The sequence below is a fragment of the Spermophilus citellus genome, assembly GCF_964194105.1.
Source record: "Spermophilus citellus genome assembly, chromosome: 3".
NCBI classification, from domain to species: Eukaryota; Metazoa; Chordata; class Mammalia; order Rodentia; family Sciuridae; genus Spermophilus; species Spermophilus citellus.
In genome coordinates, this window is record NC_138184.1 from 78,950,904 (window position 1) to 78,975,309 (window position 24,406).

The 24,406-nt window shown below is 53.1% G+C and overlaps 1 protein-coding gene across 1 annotated transcript; it reads left to right on the forward strand.

Moving 5' to 3' along the window:
- Nucleotides 1-650: 650 nt before the first annotated feature.
- Nucleotides 651-23,196, forward strand: MSI1 (musashi RNA binding protein 1; the record flags this gene model as incomplete). Its single annotated transcript, XM_081285105.1, has 15 exons — nt 651-709; nt 879-919; nt 1,481-1,562; nt 1,664-1,748; nt 4,656-4,697; nt 6,214-6,306; nt 9,749-9,797; nt 11,189-11,271; nt 11,703-11,820; nt 16,254-16,334; nt 17,867-17,923; nt 20,686-20,754; nt 21,520-21,674; nt 22,140-22,203; nt 23,067-23,196. The coding sequence occupies 14 exons, from the start codon at nt 651-653 to the stop codon at nt 22,179-22,181; spliced, it is 1,056 nt and encodes a 351-aa protein (XP_081141231.1). The 3' UTR covers nt 22,182-22,203; nt 23,067-23,196.
- Between the last annotated feature and the right edge of the window lie 1,210 nt (nt 23,197-24,406).

The following is a 24,406-nucleotide window of genomic DNA, read 5'->3' on the forward strand; positions in this document are numbered from 1 at the left end:
AAATTAGATTAGAAGAAATCGGGGGCTCCAGGGCAGATTCTTGCTCCGACTGGGGTAAAGAAGGATTCTCTCCAGTTGGAGTGGGTGGGGATTTGGGGCCACTGGGGCTATCTCCTCCCCGGCCCAGGGAGATTGGGGGGGTCTCTTCAATTCTGGACAGAGGGGACCTGAGAGGGAGAACTGGGGGGGGGGGGATCCCGATCCGGAGCCGAGCTACCTTGAAGGCACCGGGAAGCGCTTCATTCCGGGAGGGCGTTCCCGCGGCCCGGCCCCCGAGCTGGTGTGGGTGGGGGGTGCGGCCGCGCCCTGGTCCCGGCCCGCACCAGGATTCGGGGTCTCTCTCATCCCGGGGGACCCGGGAGCCCGGCGGGAAGGGGGTCCCGGCGCCGCCGCCTCCGCGGGCGCCCGGGCGCGCGGGCGAGCGCGGGGCTTTATGCGCGCAGGGCGGCGGGGGGAGGAGCCGGCAGGTCGGCCCCCGGCGGGCCCTCCCCTCGGCCGTCCCCGCCCGCCCGCCCGAGCGGGGTCGGGGGAGGGGGCAGCATGGCCTGTCCGTCCGGCCCCCTTCGCCGCGCTCCTCATCTGCCCCGCGCCGAGCGCCGCCGCCGCCGCCGCCGCCGCCGCTCCGCTGCCCGCGCCGCCCGCGGCTTCCGATGGAGACTGACGCGCCCCAGCCCGGCCTCGCCTCCCCGGACTCGCCGCACGACCCCTGGTACGGCCCGGCCCAGCCCGGTCGGGCCTGCCCGGCCCGCGCCCGCCCCAGCCCCGCCAACATGGCCGATCCGGGTCGGGCCGGGCCTCCCCGGGGCCCGGGCCCGCGCCCCCTGCGCCCCGGCGCCAGGCGCTCACGCGGGCCCTTTGTGTCTCTCCTCCTCCCGCAGCAAGATGTTCATCGGGGGACTCAGTTGGCAGACTACGCAGGGTGAGCCAGCCCAGGAGCGCCTACCGGCCCCGCAGAGCACCCCGGACCCCCACGGCGCCCCAGACCCAGACACCCCAGCCCGGCCCTGCGCCCTGCTGACCCCAGGCGCCCTCGTGCCCTCTTTCGCGCCCCGCCCGGGGACCCCGAGAGCGCAGGGCTATCTGCTAGCGCGCACGGCCCAGCGGGTGATGGGGAGCAGTTGAGGGGTTCAGGGGGCATCGGGGGCTGGGCCGGGCCCCCGGGACCCGCCGGCGGCAGCGCCAACTCCGCTCGCACCTGCGGCTCAAACTTTTGTGAGGCGGCTCCCGGAGCGGCGGGAACACGGCCGGAGCCGTCCCCCCTCCAGCCCAGCTTGGCCCTTGGCTTCCCGGGGCCCCGGTGGGCGCCACCAGGCTGCACGAGAGCCGGGCGAGGGCGGGAGGGGGTGCCGGCAATGGAGAGCGCGCCGGCAGCTTGGCACGGGGGCGACCCGGCTGCGCCGGGGTCAACGGGGGCAAAGGACGGGGGAGGGGGGAAGGGCGCGGGGCCCGGGTTGGTCCGAAGGCGGGTGTGTGGTTACAGAAGGGCTGCGCGAATACTTCGGCCAGTTCGGGGAGGTGAAGGAGTGTCTGGTGATGCGGGACCCCCTGACGAAGAGATCCAGGTGAGCCCCTCACCCCCTCCTCCTGCTCTCGGCTCACCCCCCTCCACCACTGCCACTCACTGCCTTGTAACCATCTGCCTCTCCCTCACTACGCCGCGCAGGGGTTTCGGCTTCGTCACTTTCATGGACCAGGCGGGGGTGGATAAAGTGCTGGCGCAATCGCGGCACGAGCTCGACTCCAAAACAGTGAGTGGCCCTCGGGGCTTCGGGGGTCCTTTGGGTGAGGGAGGCTGCCGGAGGAGAGGGTCAGGTCTCTCTCCAGGGGACAGTTGGATGAGGTCCTTGAGGAAAGTGGGAGTTTTCTGAGTAAGAGGTCTGCCATGCTCTGAAACTTTGTCACTAGAGTTGGGGGCAGAGGGAGGAGAAAAATCCCAGGCCTGCGATGAGATGCTACACCTCCTCCCCCCCCCCCCCCCGCCCCGTATTGGTGAGGGAAGCAGTAGCCACCACCCCCTTCCTATAAGTACTAATCTCCATGCCTCAGAGCTTGGGGTGGGGCTGGGTCCCACCCCTAGCCCAAATTGGGTGAGTCAGGGCTGCAATGACCCACCCGGTGGCTTCTCTGAACTCTAACTAGTATTTGGCTCCGAGACACCCCCCCTTCCCTTCCAGACCAATGGCAAAGCGTCACTGAGTCCCTCTCCCTCCCCTTTTCTCTCCTCCCCTGACTTTTGGTCAATGAGCTCCTTGCTTTGTGTAGAAGACACGGACCTGCTTTGACCATGAAGGGGATTTATGAGGAGGGAGCTAGCTAGCTTGATTGGGGGGGAAAAGAAAGAAAGAAAGAAAGAAAAACCTTCTCAAGACTTGATCTTAGGAGGAACTGTTTGTTTGGCATTCAAACTCCTGGAACATTTTGCTGCTGTCCCACTGATCCCCAGTGTCTTGGACCCTGCAGGCGGCGCTGATGGAGGCCAGCTCAAGGGGAGAGGGAAAAGGAGAAAATCAGAGGAGGGCTTACTGGGTGATGGGGGTGTCTGTCTGCCAGGGGGCTGGGACAGTGTGATCTCCTCTCTCCACACTCCCCCACTCTCCCCCTGTCCCTGGGCCTCCCTGCTTGGGTCAGTCACTGGCTCCTGTTTACCTGCAACAATGGCTGGTTGTGCCCAAGAATTTGTTAAATTACCGCCTGTCCCCAGCTCCTGTTATCTCTGCCCAGTGGCTCCCACTCCTGCTCACAGTAATGAGCAAATGAGGCCAGGCCTCGACTTTGCCGGCTCTGAAAGGATCTTCTTGGCGCAGCCTGAGTGACCCAGGCTGGGAAAGGAGAGACAGTGGCCTATTGTTTTTGGTGATTATCTGCCATCAAGCTGCCTGTTCTCCTACCATCCCCTGTCCTCAGAATGCACTGGTGGCTTCTGCTGCACTCAGGAAGCTGAGATTTAGGGGCTGGGGCTGGGGCTGGGGGCTGGAGGAGTGGAAGATTGATAAGGGTGAAGAGAGAGAGGGAGGAAGGATGGTGAGATGGGTATCCTTAGGAGATTGGGACTCACCAAGGGCAAGGGCTTTGTCTGTGTTTGGCATCTCTGGGCCGGGGAAGGGGATGGGAGGGAGGTTTACTGTGGGGAGTCTATTTTGGGTTCTGACTTTCACCTTTTATTTACTTGTTGGGTTTTATTTATGTTGCCAGCTGTGAGTCAGAGTGGAGGGGGGGTGTGTCAGGGATTGGGTGTGTGTGGGTCTGGGGGAGTGGGTCTTGGGTACTGTCTCCCCATCAGGATCTGTGCAGGGGAACTTATGAAGGTGTGTGAGTGGCTAGGGAGAAATAGAAGGATGAAAATGCTACAGATATATGAAATTCATGACAGCAATGGGAAGCTTGGATTTTCCCTAGAGCCCAGTGGGCCTTTGCAAGAGAGAAGGCATTGCCTTAGTGTGTACTGTGGAGGCTCCATCTCTGTGGGCAGATTCCAGTGGGAGAGCCTGCAGGATGCTGGTTCCTGGTCTGTGCTATTCAGGCAGAGGGAAGCCAGAGCCAGTTGCCTAGAATGAGACTGAGTTTTGAAAGAAGGAACTTTGGGGAAAGATAGATCTTCTCTGAGATTGGCTGTTGAACTTCTGCATGCTGTCCACCCATGTGGGTGGCAAGAAACTCTAGCAAGACCTGGCCTCATAGGTCCTGCCCTGGTCTCTCGCTGTTTGTCAGCATGGCTGGAGTATCCAGGAGTACCCAGGTGCATCTTGATTTTTCCCTCTGTTCACAGCAGAGGGCAAAGGTGGCCTCCTAGTAATAGCACCTTTGTTTGTGCAATGAAGGGCAGTTCACAAAAGGCTGCTTTCACCCATGTTATCTCATTTGATTCCCTACAGCTGCCCCTGGGAAGTATGGGTGTGATTGTCCCCACTTTTCGGATGAAGGAACTGAGGCTCAGAAGGGCAAGCAAGTTACCAAGATCACAGGCTTTGGCAAGCAGCCCAAAGTTTCTAAGTCCAAGTCCCATGCCCTTTCAGGTCACCAAAGACTGCACTCTGCCTCACCCTGAGCCTGGCTGCATTATCAGGAGCTGTTTTCTTACAGCCTCTAAGAGGGCTGTTAGAGACTAGAGGTATTGGAGAAACAACTGAGTCTATTCTTGGCAGTTATGAACTCTCATCTTGTAGACTTTTTCAGGCAAAGAGTATTTCTATTTGCTAGATTTCCAAAGTCAGAATCACATATCTTACCTTGACAGGTATCTGTGTGAAGTCAGGTTAGCAAGGAGGGCCCTCAATATACCTGATGCTTGAGGGAATAAGACTTGGTTTGCATTATTTTTGGTTCTTGCTGTAAGCTAGACACCACACCAAGTGCTTTGTATGCCTTATCTCAAAAAATCTGCAAATGACCCTTTGAGGTGGGTATTATTATTTGTCCATTTTGCAGGTGACCCTAAGGCTCTGAGAGGTTAAATAACATGCCCAAGGTCTTATAGTAGGGAAGCAGTGTGAGATTTGAACTCACGCTTAACAACTGTGCTTTCCTGCCTGAGACTCTGGTGGTTTCTGTCACCTCTGTGTCCTGAGATGAGAGAGGTCCTCACTGCTTAAGGCTGTAATGGTCACAATCTGAGGTGTGATAAGCAAGACCCTTTCTACCTTTCCCTTCTCTTTTAGATCGACCCCAAGGTGGCCTTTCCTCGGCGAGCACAGCCTAAGGTAGGTGTGTGTTGGTGGCTGGGAGGAGCGCTGTCACTGAGGGCAACTCTGGACAGGGATTTCTATTTTGTGGCAGATGCTTCTAGAACCTCTGGAGTGTTTCAGGATAGGCGGAGGTGTGAAGAGGGGATTCTTGATGTCCTTATTCTGTGGAATGAAGACAGTATGCATCTTCCCATCTGCTCTGGAGAGGGGGCTGCATGTGTGGGAAGAAAGGGGAACTGCTCAGGGAATTCTTTGTCCCTATATTTGAAGTCAGTGCAGTTTGGACCCCAAGTCTAATTCTGACCTCATAGGTCACAGCCTCCTTGCCCAGAACCTTAGCAGATCAAACACAGGGCAGACTTGCCCTGCCTCTGAAGCTGAGCTAGATTTGGGCCAGGGAGCATACCTCTGACCCCCTGCAAGTCACCTTCCAAGCTCTGGAATGAGGTGTGTTGGACTTGTAGAGGGGGAGGGAACCAGGAGGTCTGTCACCTGTTGTCTTTCCATTTAGATATCTTTCCCTGGTGTTTCGGAGAGAGGGGCAGTGCATACAGAAACTGGATTTCTGAGAAGTTGGGCACTAGAACACTTAAAACTTTTGGTGCAGGGCAGGAGCCTCAGGTTTGAGTCTAGGCCTCCTGGCAACTCGCCAGTTCTTAATTCTTAAGTCTTCCCCTATAGAAGACAGGAGGAAAGGCTAACTTATAGGGAGTCAGGACCCCTGAGTTTGTTGACTCAGCATGTATCCTAGGACTGGGTACCTCTCCAAGAGATCTCGGTTTCCCCTTTTATCAGAAGTTGGTGGAAACCAGGATGCTTTATGACTCTAGCCCGTGAATTCCATCAAGGTTCCCAGAGCTCCTGCCAGGGTAGTGGGAGAGGAACTGTTTTAGGAGATAGGAAAGGGGCATCTCTGGAAAAGGTCCAGCAGAGGGCCTGAAAGCAATTATGGAGCAGGTATTCCAAGGAAGCCGCACCAGGGAGCACATGGTCGGAATTGGGTTAATTCCATTAAGCAGTTTGGTGACAGAAGGTGCTTTAGTGTTAGGATGGGGCTGGGAATTGCCGCGGATTAGCCATGCGCTCCTGGGGTAATTAGGACCATGTGTTCTTCCTAAAACAGGGCTGGGGCCACTGGGCTGCCAGAGGTTGGGCAGGGAAGAGGTTGATGAGGAAAATGTCGGAGTTAAGTTCAGGGAGACCCTGCGATGGCCTTGGAGGTCTCCCAGGAGGGCTGGTGGGGTTTAGGAGCTAGGCTGTGGGTCTGGGTCATTGACCCACCCCCTTTCCCTGTGTGAGTCCTTTGGGAAGGGATTTTTCCAGATACAGACCCCAGGGAGGGAGACACACTTAAGAAGTTAGGGTGTGACAGGCCTAGAGGTGGGGGTTAGGAGGAGCTTGGGGAGGCCTTCTGAGAGGCTGAGGCCACAGAGCTTGTCAGCTGGCAACCTGGCAGGGGGGCTGGAGCCCCTGCTGGTGGCGGTAGGCTACAGGCCTCAGATGCCCACTTTCTCCTTCCCTCCCCTAACAGATGGTGACTCGAACGAAGAAGATCTTTGTGGGGGGACTGTCAGTGAACACCACAGTGGAGGATGTGAAGCAATATTTTGAACAGTTCGGGAAGGTGGGTCTTACATGGGGGTGGGTGCTTGCTGGGGCTGAGAATGCTAAGAGAGTGGTCAGGAGCCAGTGGGGGTCAGGCAGGTCATCCCAATTCCTGCAGAAGGTGTAGGGGAAGTTGTGTCCTGCAGGTGAGGCCAGGTCAACTCAGCTTTCGGGCTCCTGGCCCATCTATGGGCTTCTGACTCTTGACATCCCCTGGGAGCGGAAGCCACACAGAAGCGGCCCTGTTGCCCCTCCTTCTGTATTTTTCTCCTGCTTATCTTCTTTCTCCTGAGGGAGGCGGTGCTCCTGTAGCCAGTTCAATCCAGTCACTCCTTAGCCTCTTGGGAGTTTGCACCTGTCCAGGCCATGGGCGGTTGTCACCATCCCCCAACCCCTTCCTGGGGGATGATAAGGAGGCAATAAATATGACTCCCGTTGCACTTGGTACCTTGCTGGCCCAGGTGGGAAGCTGGGAGCAGGAGCCGAGGGGCTGCTAGGTATTGGAGGAAACTGAAGAAAGCACCCCCAAATTCTGATCTGGCCCAGAGAACGTGCGCTCACTTCTGGGTCATATCAAGCTTTCCTTTCTGAGCCTATGAAGAGGTAGGCTATGGGAAGATAGGCCGAGTGTGGCCATGTCAGACAATAGGGTGTCCCTAGGAAGGTGAGCAATGTGAACTTCAGGGTCCTATGGTGAGATGGAGAGAGGGACCCCAAGTCCCAGCGGTCGTGGCTTGAGACCCAGTTCCCTGGTATTTCTTTTAGGTGAGTGAGGGCGGCTAGAGGCTGGGTCTCCACTTTCCCAGCAAGGCATTTGGTTCCCAGCAGGCCCAGCTGGAGGTGGCTAGAGAAATAGGCTGTAAGCTTGTGTGGCTGGTTGGGGGGGGGGGGTCCCCTGGCCAGCGGATGCTGACGTGTGTGTGTGTGTGGGGGGGCAGAGGCCTCGGCTCAGGCACACCTCCTTGGGGACCTGGGTCCAGGAGGCTGGGCAGGCTGGGCCTGGGCCCCAGAGGGAAGGGCGCTCCTGGGAAGCAGCAGGCCCGGCTCGGCTTCGGCGGGGTGTCTTTGTGTCTGAGCGCCGAGCATTAGAGCTCGCACTAATCTGATCCAGCAGCTGTGATTGGAGGCCGCCTGCCCCCGGGGCCGGCGTTGCCATGGCAACCGGGCCCCAGGAGAAGCCGTCAGCGGCCGCGTCTTTTGTTCGGGCCTAAATCGGCGTTGGCATGTGAAACCGGCCCGGGGAGGCCAGGGGGAGCCGGAGAATAGGCTGCCAGGGAGCGAGGGGGACAGCCGGGAATGCCAAGGGCCCCGCGGCAGGGGGCCCCCCGCCCGGACCGAGGGGCCCGCCGCCGAGGGGGGAACAATGGTCAGCCGCCATGGCTGCCACTCAGGCTTAGCGGCCGCTGAACTTGGCGGCTCCCACTGGTCAGCAGGCCTCGGTCGCCTCCCCTCCCCCCGCCGTCCCCCCCTCCCCGCCCGATCCCCCTGCCCCCGGGTTCCCATGGAGACCAAAGCCTATTAAGGACACTGGGCTGGGAGCCTCCCTCCCCTCCGCTGGCCCCAGGAGGGGACACCGCTGGAGGTTACCCTGGACCCCCAGCCACTCTCCTTGCCCCTTGCCCCCCCCCCTGCCCTCAACCCCAGTGCCCCATCGGAGGTCTGTCCCGCCAAGGCCCAGGTTGAAGGTTGTGGGGCACCAGGGAGGTTGGACTGGGAGGGTCATGGGGAAGAAGAAGGCCGGAAGGACTGTGGATTTGGCCTGAATCAGTCTGTGGATCAAGCAAGAACTCCAAGCTGTAGGATTAAGGAGGAGGGTGTGGCTGGTTCTTCGGTTCATTCACTCATCCATTCAAAAAAATAATTAATTGAGCACAAGTCAAGGTGCTCAGTAGAATGGTGATCATGGTCACAGATGACCCACTGTCCTGGTGGAACCTTCCAGCTAGGGTGTTGGGCTGCTGCTCCCTCTAGTTTTGCCACCTTCCCCCATGTGACCGTGGGCAAGTTCCTCCATAATAAAGATAATAACAGCAGTTGTTATTTATTCCTCACTTACTGAATCCCAGGGGCTGTGAGTTAAGAGCTATGTGCACTATCTCATTTAACTCTTTCCTATGCCCATTTCACAGATGAGGAACTAAAGTCATGGGGACATAAAGCCACTTGCCCAAGGTTACCGAATCAGCAAATCCAGGATCCAGGATTCCAGTTTGGGCCTGTCCTACTTAAAGCCTGTGCTTTGATCAAAACCTGTCTGGGTTTCTCTTTTCCATTGCTTAAGTGAGGGATGGGGAAGATGTGTAGAGCCTGAAGTGTCTGTCCAGCTGATTTGGGATTGGGACCCAGAATTGGGGTGGCAGGGATAGTACTCTGCTGTAGGGTTCTGGGGATAGGAAGCCCCTTGGGAAGGAAGGTATCATTTCCTTCTGAGATTCTCCAGGAGCCCCTCTGTCTCCTGGTTAAGCAGCCTTGATACCTAGCGAGAGCTGGAGGAGCGCCTCCAAGGTTTGCATTTTCTACTTTAATGAGGCAGAGGAGGCCCCTGATAAGGCAGGTAGGGTCTGGAAGTAGAAGAAAGGAGGGGGGAGAGACCCTGTGCCCTGTGGCCTGAGGAAAGTTTTCTCTCACCCTGCAGATGGCAGACCATTTGTGCCAGGATCAGGGGCTGGAGTGGATGGGATTGGGGAGGATCAGAGGCAGCCCCTAGGGTGACTCAGTCCTAGTGAAGAGGGGACAACAGATCCAGGCACAGGGAAGAAGGTGGGACATCCTCTGGCTGGAAAAGCAAGGAGAGAGATGACTGGGGTTCTAGAAAGGGTAGCGAATGGAGACCCTCCCCCTTCCTCAGTCCTTTCCCCTCCCCCAGACAGTGGGAGGCAAGCAGTCCAGGCACTGAACTCTACTTGCTTTAATTACAGCCTCTAGCTAAAGGAAACCTCAATTAGAGAAAAGATCTGTACTGGGAGAGGGGAGTCTAGTCTGCCTGTTGTCCTGTCCGCCTGGCCTTTTGCAAAAAAAAAAAAAAAAAAGAAGAAGAAGAAGAAGAAGAAGAAGAAGAGGTTTTCTTAAAGCATCTCCTAATCTTGCTCCCATATTTTCTCCTCTAGTACAGCCCTGTGCCGCCTCCTCCCTCCAGGACTTGCTGTGTAACCTTGGGCAGGCAACTTCCCCTCTCTGAGCCCATTTCTTGACACAATGGGGATTTCCCCCTCCAGGAAGTGTTAGGATGATGGTTAAAGTGCTGGGCACCTCTTTGGAACTCGATAAATGTAGGCAGATTGATCCATTGAGAATCTGGTGACTTAACTAGGGGGTTCTGTGGTGTCCAGTGGGGTCGCAGATGGAAAGTTATCCCCTGAACTGGGAACAAGCTTAAGGGAAAGCCTGGCAGGGGCAAGAAGGGAGTGGTTCGTGGGAGCCCCTGGTGTCTGGTGGGTCCTCCATGGCAGGCTGTGTTTTAGGTGGATGATGCCATGCTGATGTTCGACAAAACCACCAACCGGCACAGAGGTGAGTGTGCCCCTCCCCCTTCCCAGGCTGGGCCTGGGGCCTGTGGTCAGCCAAGGGGGCTGCAGGTCACAGCTGCCCTTTCATCTCCTCTCCTGACATCCTATCCCTGAGGATCTGCATCCTCTCCCGGCCTGGCCTTACAGAAGGCTTTTGTCCCACTAGTTTCCTGTGCTAGAAAACTGGCCGAATTGGAATTGCAAGCAGAGGACGGGCTTCCCACCAATGGCGCCCTCCACCCCCACCCCAGCCAGTGTCTGCCTCTGCCCAGGCTTACCTTGTTCCTGGTAACCAGAGCTTAGGCCAGGTTGCCCCGGGGTCACGCTGACTCCAGAGCCCCAGGGAGTCTGCTGTGCCACTGCCCCCAACTCCTTTGGCCCTGAACCTGTGAGCATCTGGGCCACACTCTGTGATCGGCCTGGTTGTTTTTCTCTTAGGGGCCTTCTGAGAAATTCCACAGTAGCCCCTGGGGCACACTCAGGAGGAGACAGGGTAGTTTCTCCAGTTGATTCAGGGCTTTGGGCCTTTTAGCTTTTCTTGGGCCATGTGTGTGCAGCACGCATGCTCAGGCACGTGTGCATGCCTGAATATGTATGTATGTCTGGTATGTTGGGGCAATAGTACGTTATAGAGAGCCCACGGGTATCTTTGGGATGGGTGCCTAGGGGTGTGTGTGTGTCTGTGTACAGAAGTATGTTCGGGCATGTGCACCTTTGTGTAAGTTTGTCCATGGATGTTATTTTTCCCCCTCTTTGGTAAGCATCTGAGGGAGAGAGAGAAGGCAAGTTAAGTGTACATGGTCCTCTGTATCTGTGCATTCGGTGTTTTTGGATTCAATCAATTGTGGATCAAAATTATTCAGAAAAAAAATTCTATCTGTACTAAGCCTGTGCGGCTTTTTTTCCTTGCCATTATACCCTCAGCCGTGTGGTATAACAGCTCTGTGCGTAGCATTCACGTTGAATCAGGAATCAGAAGTAATTTAGAAATGATTTAAAGTATAAGGGAGGCTGTACATAGGTTCTACGCAAATACTGGCCTTTTTTAAGGGACTTGAGCATAGCATGGATTTGGGGGCCTGTGAGGCATCCTGGAACTAATCCCCCTCCCATTCTGGTTACGTTCTCTTGGCAGCTTTGCCATTTTCGAACTTGCTGTGTGACCTTGGGCAGGTTACTTTACCTCACTGAGCCTTGGTTTGCTCATCTGTAATTTGGGACTTGATACCCTGTCTCAGCCGGTAGTTGAGAGAATCCTAGGCTGTGGGCAGAGCCTTTCATTAACTCTCAGACACTTGGCCACAGGAGGAGATGTGGTATGGGGATGGCCTGGGGCTGGGTTTTGACCATGAGCCCTGGTTCTGACCCTGCCCTTGCCCCTTGTCCAACCTCTAGGGTTTGGGTTTGTCACATTCGAAAGCGAGGACATCGTGGAAAAAGTGTGTGAAATCCACTTCCATGAAATCAACAACAAAATGGTAAGCTGAGATTGGATGGAGAGGGAAGGAAGTGTAGGGAGAGCTTGGAGCTCCAGGCTGAGCCATCCAGGGAATCCCCAATGTTCCAGAGGTGGGGTGTGGGGGGGTGAGGAGGTGTTACAATGAGCAGGGCAGAGCTGGTCCTCTCACCTCTTGGAAATCTAGACGGGGAGGCAGTGTCACTGATTAACTGGGTTTCTCTCTGAGCCTCTGTTTCTTCATTGTAAAATGGGAGCCATAGCAGTACCTCCGTCATAGACTTGGTGCAAACGTTCAATGACTATGGCATGCAGAGCCTTTTATGCAGGGCCTTGCACAATGCGTGCTCCATAAATGGTAACTATGAAATTAATAATAAAAAGGCCTGCCGGGGACTCAGAGGGATGGCGACCCTAGCTGGAGAAAGAACTGACCATCAGGTCTTGTTGCAGGTGGAATGTAAGAAAGCTCAGCCAAAGGAGGTGATGTCACCGACGGGCTCAGCCCGGGGCCGGTCTCGAGTCATGCCCTATGGAATGGACGCCTTCATGCTGGGAATCGGCATGCTGGGTACGAGCTAGGCCTGCACCTGCGGCTTCTTCCTACCCGGAACTACTCCTGGGACTTCCAGGGGCTGCGTGGGTGTTGCATCTCTTCTGTGGTCTGCCCTCCTATCTGAGTCACTGGGCGGCAGTGGAGGCCAGGCATCTCCGTCAGGGCTGGCAGTCCTACCCAGGGTGGGATGGTTTGGTTGTGGAGTGCTGCCCTCTCGTGGTTAGCCAGAAGAATGGTCCAGCTGCTCTCTATTGATTGGTCCTCTGTCCATCCATCCATCCATCTATTCAGTAAATAGGTGCCGAGCACCTGCATGGGCCAGGCAGCCTTCCAGGAATCCCAGCCTTGACTTTCCTCAGCTTTATGGTCTGTCAGGGCAGACAAGTGAGAAAGAAGACAAATAGATTTAGGGTGGAATGCAGGATGCCAAGGGAGCATTGGCATGGGGAACTTGACCAAGACTTGGAAAAAATGGAAAATAAGTACTATTTACACTGATTCTGCAGGTTGAGTAGAAGCCAGTTATGGGAGGGCAGGAGCAAAGAGAATGGAAAAGTATTCCAGAGGAAACAGCACTTGGCTAAGGCCTCTTGGAAGGCAAAAGGAAGGCTGCCTCCTCTTATTCAAATTTAAAATGTTTTAGTTGTCAATGGACCTTTATTTTATTTATTTATATGTGGTGCTGAGAATTGAACCCAGTGCCTCACACATGCTAGGCAAGCACTCTACCACTGAGCTGCAACCCCAGCCCCTATTTTATTTATTTTTAAGTGGTGCTAAGGATCAAACCCAGTGCCTCACAAGTGCTAGGCAAGTGCTTTACCACTGAGCTACAACTCCAGCCCCGAGATTTTAGAGGAAGGATACCAGGGGTTGAACTCAGGGCACTCAACCACTGAGCCCCATCCCCAGCCCTGTTTTGTATTTTATTTAGAGACAGGGTCTCACTGAGTTGTTTAGCTCCTCACTTTTGATGAGACTAGCTTTGAATTTTTGATCTTCCTGCCTCAGCCTCCCAAGCCACTGGGATTACAGGTGTGCACCACTGCACCTGGCTCCAAGATATTTTTTTTTATATATAATCACAGTATAATTGTTCATTGCAAAAATTTATTTCATTTAGCTTTTCAGGGTCAGGACCTGCCCTCATGGGGTTCCCCTTTTAGTGAGATAGGAGTAAGTGAACACTGTCATCACGGAATGTTTGGGGACTGTGAGAGGCCCAAGGGAGGCACCTAGACCCACATGGGAGTAGGGGGGCTCCCTGAAGGGGGTGAAGGGTGCCTTGAGCCTTGAAAGTTGAGCAGGTGGCAGTCACAGTTTGGGCCCAGGTAAATTTGGGTGGCAAATTTGAGAAAGCTCGCCGTTTCCCTGTAAAGATGTATACACATAGGAAGAGGATTGATTGTTCAAGGGGGTCTTTATGCCTGCTATGGGGGAGGGATACACAGAGAGGTGCTCTGAGACTTCAGAAGCTGGGGGCCTAGCAGGGCTAGAGAGTCAGCATTGTGATCACAGGAGAGGTGAGGACAAGAGTATCCTTCAAACAGGATGTAATCTTCTTTTTCTTTTTCTTTTATATTTTTTTAGTAGATAGACACAATACCTTTATTTTATTTATTTTTTAAAAATGTCTATTTTTTTAGTTGTAGTTGGACACAACATCTTTTATTTATTTTTATGTGGTGCTAAGAATCGAACCCAGTGTCTCACGTGTGCTAGGCGAGCGCTCTGCCACTGAGCCACAACCGCAGCCCAACACAGTCTTCTTGAAGAAGTAGTTCCAAACTCTCCAAAGAGTGGCAAATAATAGAATAACATAAAAACATAAAAGAACATGTTTCAGATTTGCCTGTTGATATTCGATCTCTTTGCTTTATCATTCTCATGCTGTGTGTATGCGTTTACACGTATGTATATACATACCTATGGGATATTTCCCTAAATCATTTAAGGGTAAATCACACATATGACCCATTTACCTTTTTCCTTAAGATTAGAGATAATCTTTCCTATAACCACAGTATGGTTGTCAATTTCACAAATTTATATTGATGCAGTTATTTTCATTTAGCACTGGGATGTGGCTCCGTGGTAGAGCACTTGCCTAGCCTGTACAAGGTCCTGGGTTTTTCACTGAGGGGAAAAAATTTCATCTAATCTATCTTTTGTTTTTTAATATTATCAATAACACCCCTCGTATGGGCATCGAACCTTGTGGCACTTTACCATTGAGCTACATCCACTCCTTTTTTTTTGTTTTGTTTTTAATTTTTAATTTTTTGTATTTGTTCTAATTAGTTATACGTGACAGCAGAATGCATTTCCACTCATTATACACAATTGGAGCACAACTTATCATTTATCTGGTTGTACATGATGTAGTCGCACCACGTGTACAGTCATACGTGGACCTAGCATCCACTCCTTTTTTATTTTAATTTTTGCTGAGTTGCTAAGGGCCTCAAACTTGTGATCCTCTTGCCTCACACTCTCACTAAGATTACAGGTGTGTACCACCACACCCAGCCAATGATGGTCTTTATAACATACTTACTTTTGTTCCCCAGAACAACATCTGGGCTAGAATCAGATTTTAAATTTAGTTGTCTTGTCTGTTGAGCCGCCTTTGATCTTGTACTTTAAGAAAGTTTTTTGTTGTTGTTGTTGTTGTTTTTTTTTTTGGTATTGGGGATTGAACTCAGGGGCACTAAACCACTGAGCCACATCCCCAGCCTTATTTTTGTATTTTTTAAAAACATTTATTTTTTAATTGTAGTTGGATACAATACCTTTATTTTATTTGTTTTTATGTGGTGCTGAGGATCAAGCCCAAGGCCTCGCACGTGATAGGTGAGTGTTCTACCACTGAGCCACAGCCCTAGCCCCCTATTTTTGTATTTTATTTAGAGACAGGGTCTCCCTGAGTTACTTAAGGTCTCAATAAGTTGGACAGGCTGGCTTTTTTTTTTTAATATTTATTTTTTTAGGTGTAGATGGACACAATACAATGCCTTTATTTTTATGTGGTGCTGAGGATCGAACCTGGGTCCCGCCCGTGCTAGGCAAGCGCTCTATCGCTGAGCCACAATCCCAACCCCAATCCCATCTCAGCCTCCTGAGCTTCTGGGTTTACAGGCGTGCACCACCCCCACCCGGCTTGAGTAATTCTTGATCTGATTTCACCTTTATTTAAAAAGAAAATGTCTAATAAGAGGTGAGACTGGTTAGGAGTATTGGAGCCAGTCACGTCTGAATTTGAATCCCAGTTGTACCATTATTACTAACTATAGGATCTTCCTTGATTTTTTTAACAGAAAACCAAGCCTTGAAGAAATCATGAAATAAGTTCAGACAGTGATCATCAGTGCTATGAAAGGGGGGAAAAACTGGCTGGGGTTGTGGCTCAGTGGTACAGGGCTTTCCTTAGCACATGTGAGGCACTGGGTTCAATCTCCAGCGCCACATAAAAAAAAAAACTAGGGGCCGGGGCTGGGGCTCAGTGGTAGAGCACTTGCCTTGCCTGGTGAGGTACTGGGTTTGATCCTCAGCACCACACAAAAATAAGTAAATAAAGATATTGTATCCATCTACAACTAAAAAACTATTTAAAAAAAAAACTAAACAATGAATGAGAGGAGAAAAAAACAGGGTGACATGGTAGAGATTGTAACTGCTAGGAAAGGAGGACTCCTGTGGGAGGACCTCTTTGAGACTTGTCCAGTGAGGACTCAGTCATGCAGTCATCTGGGGAAGAGTGTTCCATGAAGAGGCAACAGCCTATGCAAAGGCCCTGGTGTGCGCATGACCTTGGATTTAAGAAACAAGGAAACCGGTGTGACTTAAGCAAGGGAGTGGGAAGCAGAGTGTAGGACATGAGGACAGAGGGAAGCAGGAGCCAGAGCATGAAGGGCTTTGATAAGGGGTTTAGAATATTCTCGGCCAATAAATATTACCTCTCTGAGCCTCAGTTCCCTTGTCTACAAAATAAGGTTGTTTGAACATGGTGGTGCACACCTGTAATTCCAGCAACCCATGAGGCTGAGGCAGGAGAATTGCAAGTTCAAAGCCAAAATAAGCAACTTAGGGGGGCCCTAAACAACTTAGCAAGACCCTATCTCAACATAAAAAGGTCTTGGGATGTGGCTCAGTGGTTAAGTGTCTCTGAGTTCAATCCCCAGCACCAAATACATAAATAAATAAATAAAGTGAGGCTATTAATAGTACCAACTTGTTATATACTATTTCCTTTTGAGGTTTAATGAGATCGTTAAGTATACACTGCTTAGCACTGGACTTGGCATTCCAAAGGTACTTGGAAAGCAGGACTGAGGATTATTCATGTTAAGGAGGTGGGGGAGGAGGAAGTGATTGGTTCAGATCCTTCCTGTCCTAGCAGGGTCTGAGCTGTGGGTAAGGCATCTGACGCTGCCCCTTTGCCCCATCAGGTTACCCAGGTTTCCAAGCCACAACCTATGCCAGTCGGAGTTATACAGGCCTTGCCCCTGGCTACACCTACCAGTTCCCCGGTAAGTCCTGCTTGGTGTCCCTCTATGGCCAGCATGTCCCCAGTTCCCAGGCAGTCTCACTCCTCAGGGTGGTGTCTGGGGTGCATGGCTGGGGGTCTGCCTGCTGGAGGCTTGGAAGGAAGGGCATGTCTGATGAAGGAGGGCCTTTCCCCTGACCTTTCCCCAAAAGCTGGGGACAAGGGCTCCCGGTGTGGCCCCTGCATGGTACTGTTCTCTCCCAGGCCCTTCTCTGCCTGCCTCCTACTTTCTGTCCTCCCCTCCCAACTCTGGGGTTGCCACTTCTACCAAAGAGGACACCAGATTGGCAGTAGGAGCACCCTCCCTAAGGGTCATTGTGAATTGCGCCTTCACGGACATATTACAATGACCAGGTGCTATGCTGAGCCCTTTCAAGGTCACACAAGCCCTCTTGAGACTCTAAATGCCAAGAAACAAAAGCATTGTAATCACCTTCAACATAGACTAGACCTTAAAAAAGTATCAGGAAGCCCAACAAAGTTCTGGACTGTTCCATGATGAGTATTCAATGTGTTTTCTCTGAAATATTAAATATCAGGTTTTTAAAAAAAATATTTTGCTTTAGTTGTAGTTGGATACAAAATAATTTTATTTTTATGTGGTGCTGAGGATCGAACCCAGCAACCCACAAGTGCTAAACGAGCAGTCTACCACTGGGCCAAACCTCCACCCCCTAAACATCAAATTTTTACAAGGCAACTTACTTATTTATTATTTAGTTTTGCAGTGCTGGGGATGGAACCTGAGGCAAGTGGTCTACCACTGAACTACACCCCCAATCGGTTTTGGTCTTATTTTTATTTGAAAGGTTCCTAAGCACTTGTATCCTCTGCCCCTTGGGTATTGTTTAACTAGGAATCCTTTATTTACATTATGTTGTCTAATCCTCCCAATAATTCCATGGGAGGGATGATTATACCCATTTTAGAGATGAGGAAACAGGTTTGGAAAGGAAATGTGACCTGCTTAGATGATAACTAGGAAGTGGCAGGGCTGGGAACTGGACCAAGCTGGAGTAGGACTTACTCTATAGCCACTGTTTTTCTTTAAGCTGCCTCTGAAGCTTTCTCCTCATTAAAAGTGAGAGAGAGGGGGAGAGAGAAGATTCTGGAAGGCGTCTTTGGTTCAATCCTAAACCTTTTTTGTTCTCTTGGTGGTGCTGGGGATTGAACCCAGGGCCCGTGCATGCTAGGCAGCACTCTGCCTCTGGGTAGATGGCCCCAGCCCCAGTCCTAAGCCTTTAAAGGAATACCCAGAGTTGTAGGGGCAGCACTGCCTGTGCCTAGGGTTCAGGTGGCAACTCCGCCTGTTCTTTTGCTCTCTCTGCTTCTCCTCTTTGTGTCTCCTTCCCCTCCCTTCCCTTCTGGGGACTTTCTTTCCCCGTCCTCAGCTCTTGGGTCCTGTGCATGGCCTGTCCCCTCACCTAGTGTCCCTGTGGGTACATTTGTCCTCCCTGGGCCATGTCTGAGGGGCCTCCCATACTTCTTCCTAAGCTGTTTTACGTTTCATTTTAGAATTCCGTGTAGAGCGGACCCCTCTCCCGAGCGCCCCAGTCCTCCCCGAGCTTACAGGTCAGTCGCTCGGATTTCATACATCTCCTAGGCCACATGGGGAGAAAGAGAAGGGCCCAGAGACCTCTGGGGAAAGCCAGCGGGACTCTCTTCTCCTGCCCACCAGTCCCCTGGCTGGGAGGACACAGCAGACTGTGCCTGGGCACTGGCCAGTCTGTGGAGCTACGTTGCCCTTAAGGGTGGGGTATAGGGCCAAGCCAAACAGATGGAGGCAACATCACTCATTCACCCATTTGGCAAATATTTACCTAGCACCTCCCGTGTGCCAGGCACCACAGAGGATCTGGGATCCAGCAGTGAATAGGCCAAGATCTCAAAAGCAGAGTGGGCCAGCGAGGAGGCCAGGGAATTCTGGGCGTGTTTGGTGGACAGGCCTGCCTTCCCTGCGAGCCTGTCCTTGGCGGAAGGGGATGCAGACCCAGCCTTCTCCAATCTCATTTTTTTAGACAAGCCAGAAATCCAATTTTTGCTTTCATATGAATTTTTTGATCATTTTTAAGGATTGACAACAATTTCAAATTATCATTTGGAATGGCCAAATGAAACCCATCCAAGGGCCAAATCTGGCCCTCAGTCTGCCCATATGCGATTGCTGGGAAAGTTGGATGGAGGTGCTTGGCCATCCGGGACCATTTCTCCAGCTGGAACCTTCATTCCAGCCAAGCAGCTCAGCTGCAGAGCTGGGGCGAGGCCGAGTTGGGGGGCTTTGTACACAGGATGGTGGGCTACAAGGGGTTTCTCTGTCCCATCTGCTTCTACCCCCACCCCACCCCTAGACTCTCCCCCAACCTGGCCGTGTGTGAGCATGGATGCTGCTTTAGATGAAACCTTCCTTCCAAGGGGTGCTCAGGGTTCCCCCAGAATGTGGGAGGGGGGAAGGGAAACATGGGGTGAAGGAAGGGGAGGGAGGAGAGCCCTGGTGGCAGAAGTCCCAGCGGCTCTACCATGAGCAGAGGGGTGTTGACAGCAATTGGGGAGGAGGGTAATTCCTTTTTAATCCAGTGAGAACTGTGCATTGAGGACCTACTATGTGCAGCATGCACTGCCAGGCCCTGGGGGCAGACAGGGACAGAACAGAGCCAGACCCTGCTCTCATACAGCATGCCAGCTAGACAGGAAATGAAATACCATACAAACAAGTAGTTGTTTACAGTTGTGATAAGCACTAGTTAGAGTTGGCTATTCTCTGACTTTGCTCTGTGGTGGCCAAAAAACAGACTTCAGCACCCAGCCCCTGCCCCCATCCCTGCTCCTGTCCCTGCCCCTACAGACCAGATGTAAGCAGTGTCCTCTTAACTGATATTTTGGCAGGGGAGGAAGTAAGTTCTGAGCTCAGCAATTCTTGAGAGTCCAGGGTCTGAACTTTTCTCTTGCCTTGGAGAAAAGGGGACTTGGGTGTTTCCTTCGTGTATTCAGTACATATTTATAGTGCTGGTGCTGGGCTAGGCACGGGGACACTACAGTGAATAAATCAACAAGGCCACTATTTTCTGGGTGCTGGTATTCTGGAGGTAAACGAGGGTAAGAAGTTCCCCAGGGAAGATAGAGCAGGAAGCTGTCCTGCGGGATTAGGATTGGCCCCAGGGCTGCCTGAATGGAGGGTGACCAGGGAAGCTTCTCAAGAGGTGACTTGTGAGTGGGAAAGAGGGAGCTGTATGAAGGTGCTGGAAAGATCCCTCCAAGATGCAGGAACTATAGTCCTCCTTTTGAATCTCCCAGTCCAGTGGCTTTGCCAAGGATTTGGGAGGGCCTTATCTAAGGTCCCTATCCCTAGGTCTGTCCATTTCAAGGCCAAAGTCACCCAAACAGCCCCAAGGGGCACTTTTTGGGGTGGGAGCATGGTGGCCTAAGGCTTGCCAAGTGCAAATCCCGAAAGACCATCCTCAGCATGGGGTGGAGCTCCTTGGTGGCCACAAGGAGTGGAGATACCTCAGCCTCAGGGAGTTCCCTGCTCAAGCCAACAGGTTATCTAAGCAGAGGTCCCTTCTACTCCTTCAGCAGACAGTTATTAAATACCTGCTGTGTAGAGGGAAAGGTGGGAGGTGCCGTGGGGTTGATGGATAACAAGGCAAGAGCCAGGTCCCTGTGCCTGGAGAGGGCTTGACTAAAAAGATGCTGAGAGCATTTGGGAGAAGGAGTGGTGATTTACGGGCTGGGTGGCCAGGGAGGCCCTGAGGGGTGCTCTTGGAAGAAGGGGATTGGATTGAGAAACACAGGACACACAGTAGAAGCAGCAGTGGCCCAGCTGTGGCCTCCACTGGAGTCTGTCCTCAGCCTGACTCCATGGCGAGTTCTGGAGCCCTGATGTGCCAGAATCGGTCACACATTGGGGCTGTGGGACTGGCTTTCTGCACCCCTACCCAGTTGGTCCCTGTCTGGAAAGAGGGACATAGCCTTCTGGCCACCTCTGGGCTACATGACCTGTGTTGTGCCAAGGTGCTCAGGAGAAGGGGCATCTGTACTGAGGACACAGAGCAGCCCAGGGGCCACCCTCTGGGAGTCGTGGGTTGCTTCAATGTATCCTTTGAGTCTGGGGGGACACTGAGGCTGAGCAGCTTGCTGGGAAGCTTTCCTCCCTCCTATCTTTATTCTACCCATCAAATCAGGGCATGGATGGTGGCCCAAAGTGGCTCTTGGTGCCTTGGCCCTGGGGATGCATTGAGATGGGGTCAGGAGGGAGAGCCTCTGCCAGAAGTTGGGGGCCTCCTTCATCCACCTGCCCCCCTCTGGCCGCACTGAGACGCTCGAACCTTCTCTTGCAGCCATTCCTCTCACTGCTTATGGACCAATGGCAGCGGCAGCAGCAGCAGCGGCTGTGGTTCGAGGGACAGGTGAGGCCTTCCGGGGTCGGGGTGCAGGGGACAGAGAATTCTAGTAGGGAGATGAGGTGGCCATCGCTATACCTTGACAAAGGCACCAATTTATTCACTCAAGTGTTAACTGGGTACCTACCCTGTACCGGGTGTTGTGCCCACATCAGTGAGCCAGGATGGACACTCACAGGCCTTCTGCCATGTGGGGCTTCCAGGCTACTGGGGACAAGGCTGTGATTCCAGAGGATGTTTCTGCTGCTCGGGGGGGGGGGGGGGGGATCAGGTGCCAGAGCAGCTCCCAGCCGGGGCTTCTGAGGAAGGCCAGGGAAGGCTTCTAGGGCAAAGGGCCTCTTGACTTGAGATTTGGAGACAAAGAGGAGGAAAAGTGTTTTGGGCCGGGGGAAGAGCACTGCAAAGGCTTGGAGGCTAGTTGCATGGGTAGTGCGGGAGTGGGGACAAGGGACAGTGGAACTTCAAGCAGCAGAATGACAGAGGTCAGATTTAGAAAATGTACTGGGCTGCGGGGTGGGGACAGATTTGAAGGGGCTGAAGGAGGAGGCTGCGGAGTGAGCAAACAGGAAGCGATGGGGGTTGGGGTGGTGATAAATGAATGTAGAGAGATCTCCATGGGGTAGACCCATAGGACTGCTGGGATGTAGGGGTCAAAGTCAGGGTGGAGGAGGTTTGGTGGGGTGTCATGGGGCAGCAGTGGACACCAGGGCTATCACTATCTTCTTTCTGGGTTGCCAGGCTCTCACCCTTGGACGATGGCTCCCCCTCCAGGTTCAACTCCCAGCCGCACAGGGGGCTTCCTGGGGACCACCAGCCCTGGCCCCATGGCTGAGCTCTATGGGGCGGCCAACCAGGACTCGGGGGTCAGCAGTTACATCAGTGCCGCCAGCCCCGCCCCCAGCACCGGCTTTGGCCACAGTCTTGGGGTGAGTGGTCAGGCCTGGTGGCCTCCACCTCCCTTTACCCTGCGAGACCCCAAAGTAAGGGAGGGAGAGGTGTTTGTCTTCTCTGGAAAAAGGTCAGGTGAGACATGATGGATGGGGAAAGAAAGTGTCACTAATGGGGAACAGTAGAAATTAACATTGGCGTAGTAGGCATTTAATCGTCACCTCTGCGTGTCAGCATTTGGTGGGCTCTGAGATGGGCCAGTGGATTCATACCCTCTCTTCCCGTAATGAGATCTGAGTCTAGCTCAGGTGTACCCTAGTATTAACCAGGGTGCTGGTTATATGTAAGTTCCCAGGCCTGCCTTGGAGTCTCTTTGAACCAGTCTATGGTAGGGTAGAAAAAGATTTGTGCCTTACCTTGGGCTTCTGGTGAGAGAGGAAAGGAGTCCCTAAACGTTCTGTACTTTCTGCAGGATTCTAGGAGTCTAATTATTTTCTTTTCAGGGTCCCTTGATTGCCACAGCCTTCACCAATGGGTACCACTGAAGCAGGGGACAGGTGGCAGGAGGTGAGAAGGTGGGAACAGGTATGGGATAAGGGTGGCACCAGGCATCTGATCCTGGATGATCCCATCTGGGACACAGATTCCCTTCCCTGTCATCACAGAACCATAGTCTACTAGGGAAGACAGTCCTTTATTTTAGCAGTGATGAGTGAACATAGGAAAAGCTGCTCAGCTGGGCATGTTAGTGTACTCCTGTAATCCTAGCAACTCTGGAGGCTGAGGCAAGAGGATTGCAAATTGGAGGCCAGCCTGGGCGACTTAGCAAGACACTATTTCAAATAAAAGGGACTGGGGATGTAGCTCAGTGGTAGAGTGTCCCTGAGTTCAGTTCCCAGTATGACAAAAACAAAACAAAGCAAAACAAAACAAAAATCCCAAACTGCAAAAATAACTATAATGCCTCTCAAAAGGAAAATGATTAGATAAATTAGTGTACCTACAGTGGGGTATTACACAGCTATAAAATAGGACACCCCTGGTACATGGGACTGGTGCAATCACCAGTGTCTGTCGGGATGGTGGAGCACCCTGTGAATTGGTGATATTTCATTCTTTACCTCATTTGTTCAAATATTTATTAAGCACTATTCTGGGACAGAGAGATGAGCAAGTGAGATGAGGTCCTCTCTCATCCCAGACAAACGTGGAACAAACGAATGAGAGAATCCTAAATAGTGTATAGGGGATTATTTTAGGGTTCAGAGGTATCCCTGAGAAGGTGACATTTGAATAAATCCAGCCACTCCAAATCTGGGAGACAGTGCCCTCTGGACAAAACTCTTCTGGAAGGGGACCAGAGGGTGTATGTGTTCTGGGGACTGCCCCCTACCCCCACAGGCCTCTTTAACCTGCCATTGTCTTCCCAGCGCCCCAGCCTGAAGCTGACAGAGGACCATGAGTGAGCCAGCGAGGGGGTGGGGACACCTCAGCCGCAGCCGCCGCCCCCTCCCCCTGCAGCGACTCGGATGCTACTGCCTGCCCCCCACTCCCTGGGCCCCCCGGCCCCTGCCCTGCTGCCCCCCCACATCCGTCTGGCTCCCCTACTAACCTCCCCTTCTGCCCTTGCCCCCTCTCCACCTGCCTCTCTCCCTGCCCGCTTTTATTTATTTTGGATTAGCCGGTTGTCCCCTACCCCTGTGGATGCCCCCTCTCGGTCTGCCCCCTCCTCCCCGCCACCCCTATAGGACACGCCCCCAGAAAGGCTTTTTGTATTTGTGCATAGCTAGAGTGAGGGCGGGGGGCCTGCTACAGGCCTAGCCCCTACCCTTGTTTTTTATTCTGATTTTTCCCTCCTTTATTTGTTCCTTTTTTTTTTCTTTTCTTTTCTTTTTTTTTTTTTTTTAAGAAACTGTTTTTAAACTATTTCTAGGTTTGTGAATGTGAAGCCCCAGGCCGCAGGGGGCAAGGGGCCAGGTGCCCCCCACCAGCTGAGAACAAAGTGTCTATGTGGGTGTGGCCCCTGGCCCGCCTCCCTCCAGCCCTGGAGAGGAGGGCAGGGCTGCGGGTAGGCCAGGCCGAGCCCCTGGAACATCCCGTCCTGTATCATATGTAAATACTGTGAGGTGAAGCCCCCCACCCCTCTCTAAGCCCCCTTGGGGGTGAGGGCATTGCCTGGACCCCACAGGGCAAAGGTCTCCCCCACCCCTCCTCTGTCCCCTCAGACACCGTTACTGTAAGCTTGCAGGCCTCGGCCTGGCCGCAGCAGGCCCACTCTCTCAGGCCCTCAGGGTCAAGGCCTTGGGCCTGCTCACCCCGAAAACCCAGTGTGGGGGCGAGGGAAGAGAAGGGCTTGCCCAGAGCCACTGCTAGAAAGGAATTAGCTCTCCAAAGGTCTCCCCTGTCCCCTGCCTAGGTTGGACCTTTACTTCTGCTCTGAGCCCCCACTCCACTGAGTGGAAACCGGGGGCACTTGGGTAAGGAACAGACGCCAGGGGAAAGCAAAGGGCTTCTCAGGGAACCCCCAATTCTCTCACTGAAGTTTCCCACTAGGATGGTCCTGTGGCCAGAGGCCCTTGGCAGCCCCTTACCCCAGAGCCCCCTTCAAAGGAAAAAGAGGCTCAGGGTATGATTATGAAGGGAAACCTAGCTGGCGTGGCAGGGCTGATGCCCACCCACTGTCCCCCTTCTGTGTCCCTCTCCCCCAGGCCTGAGGCTGGGGGCCTCAGCTCCCTGCCCCATCAGAGCCCCCACCCCATCCATCCAGCCT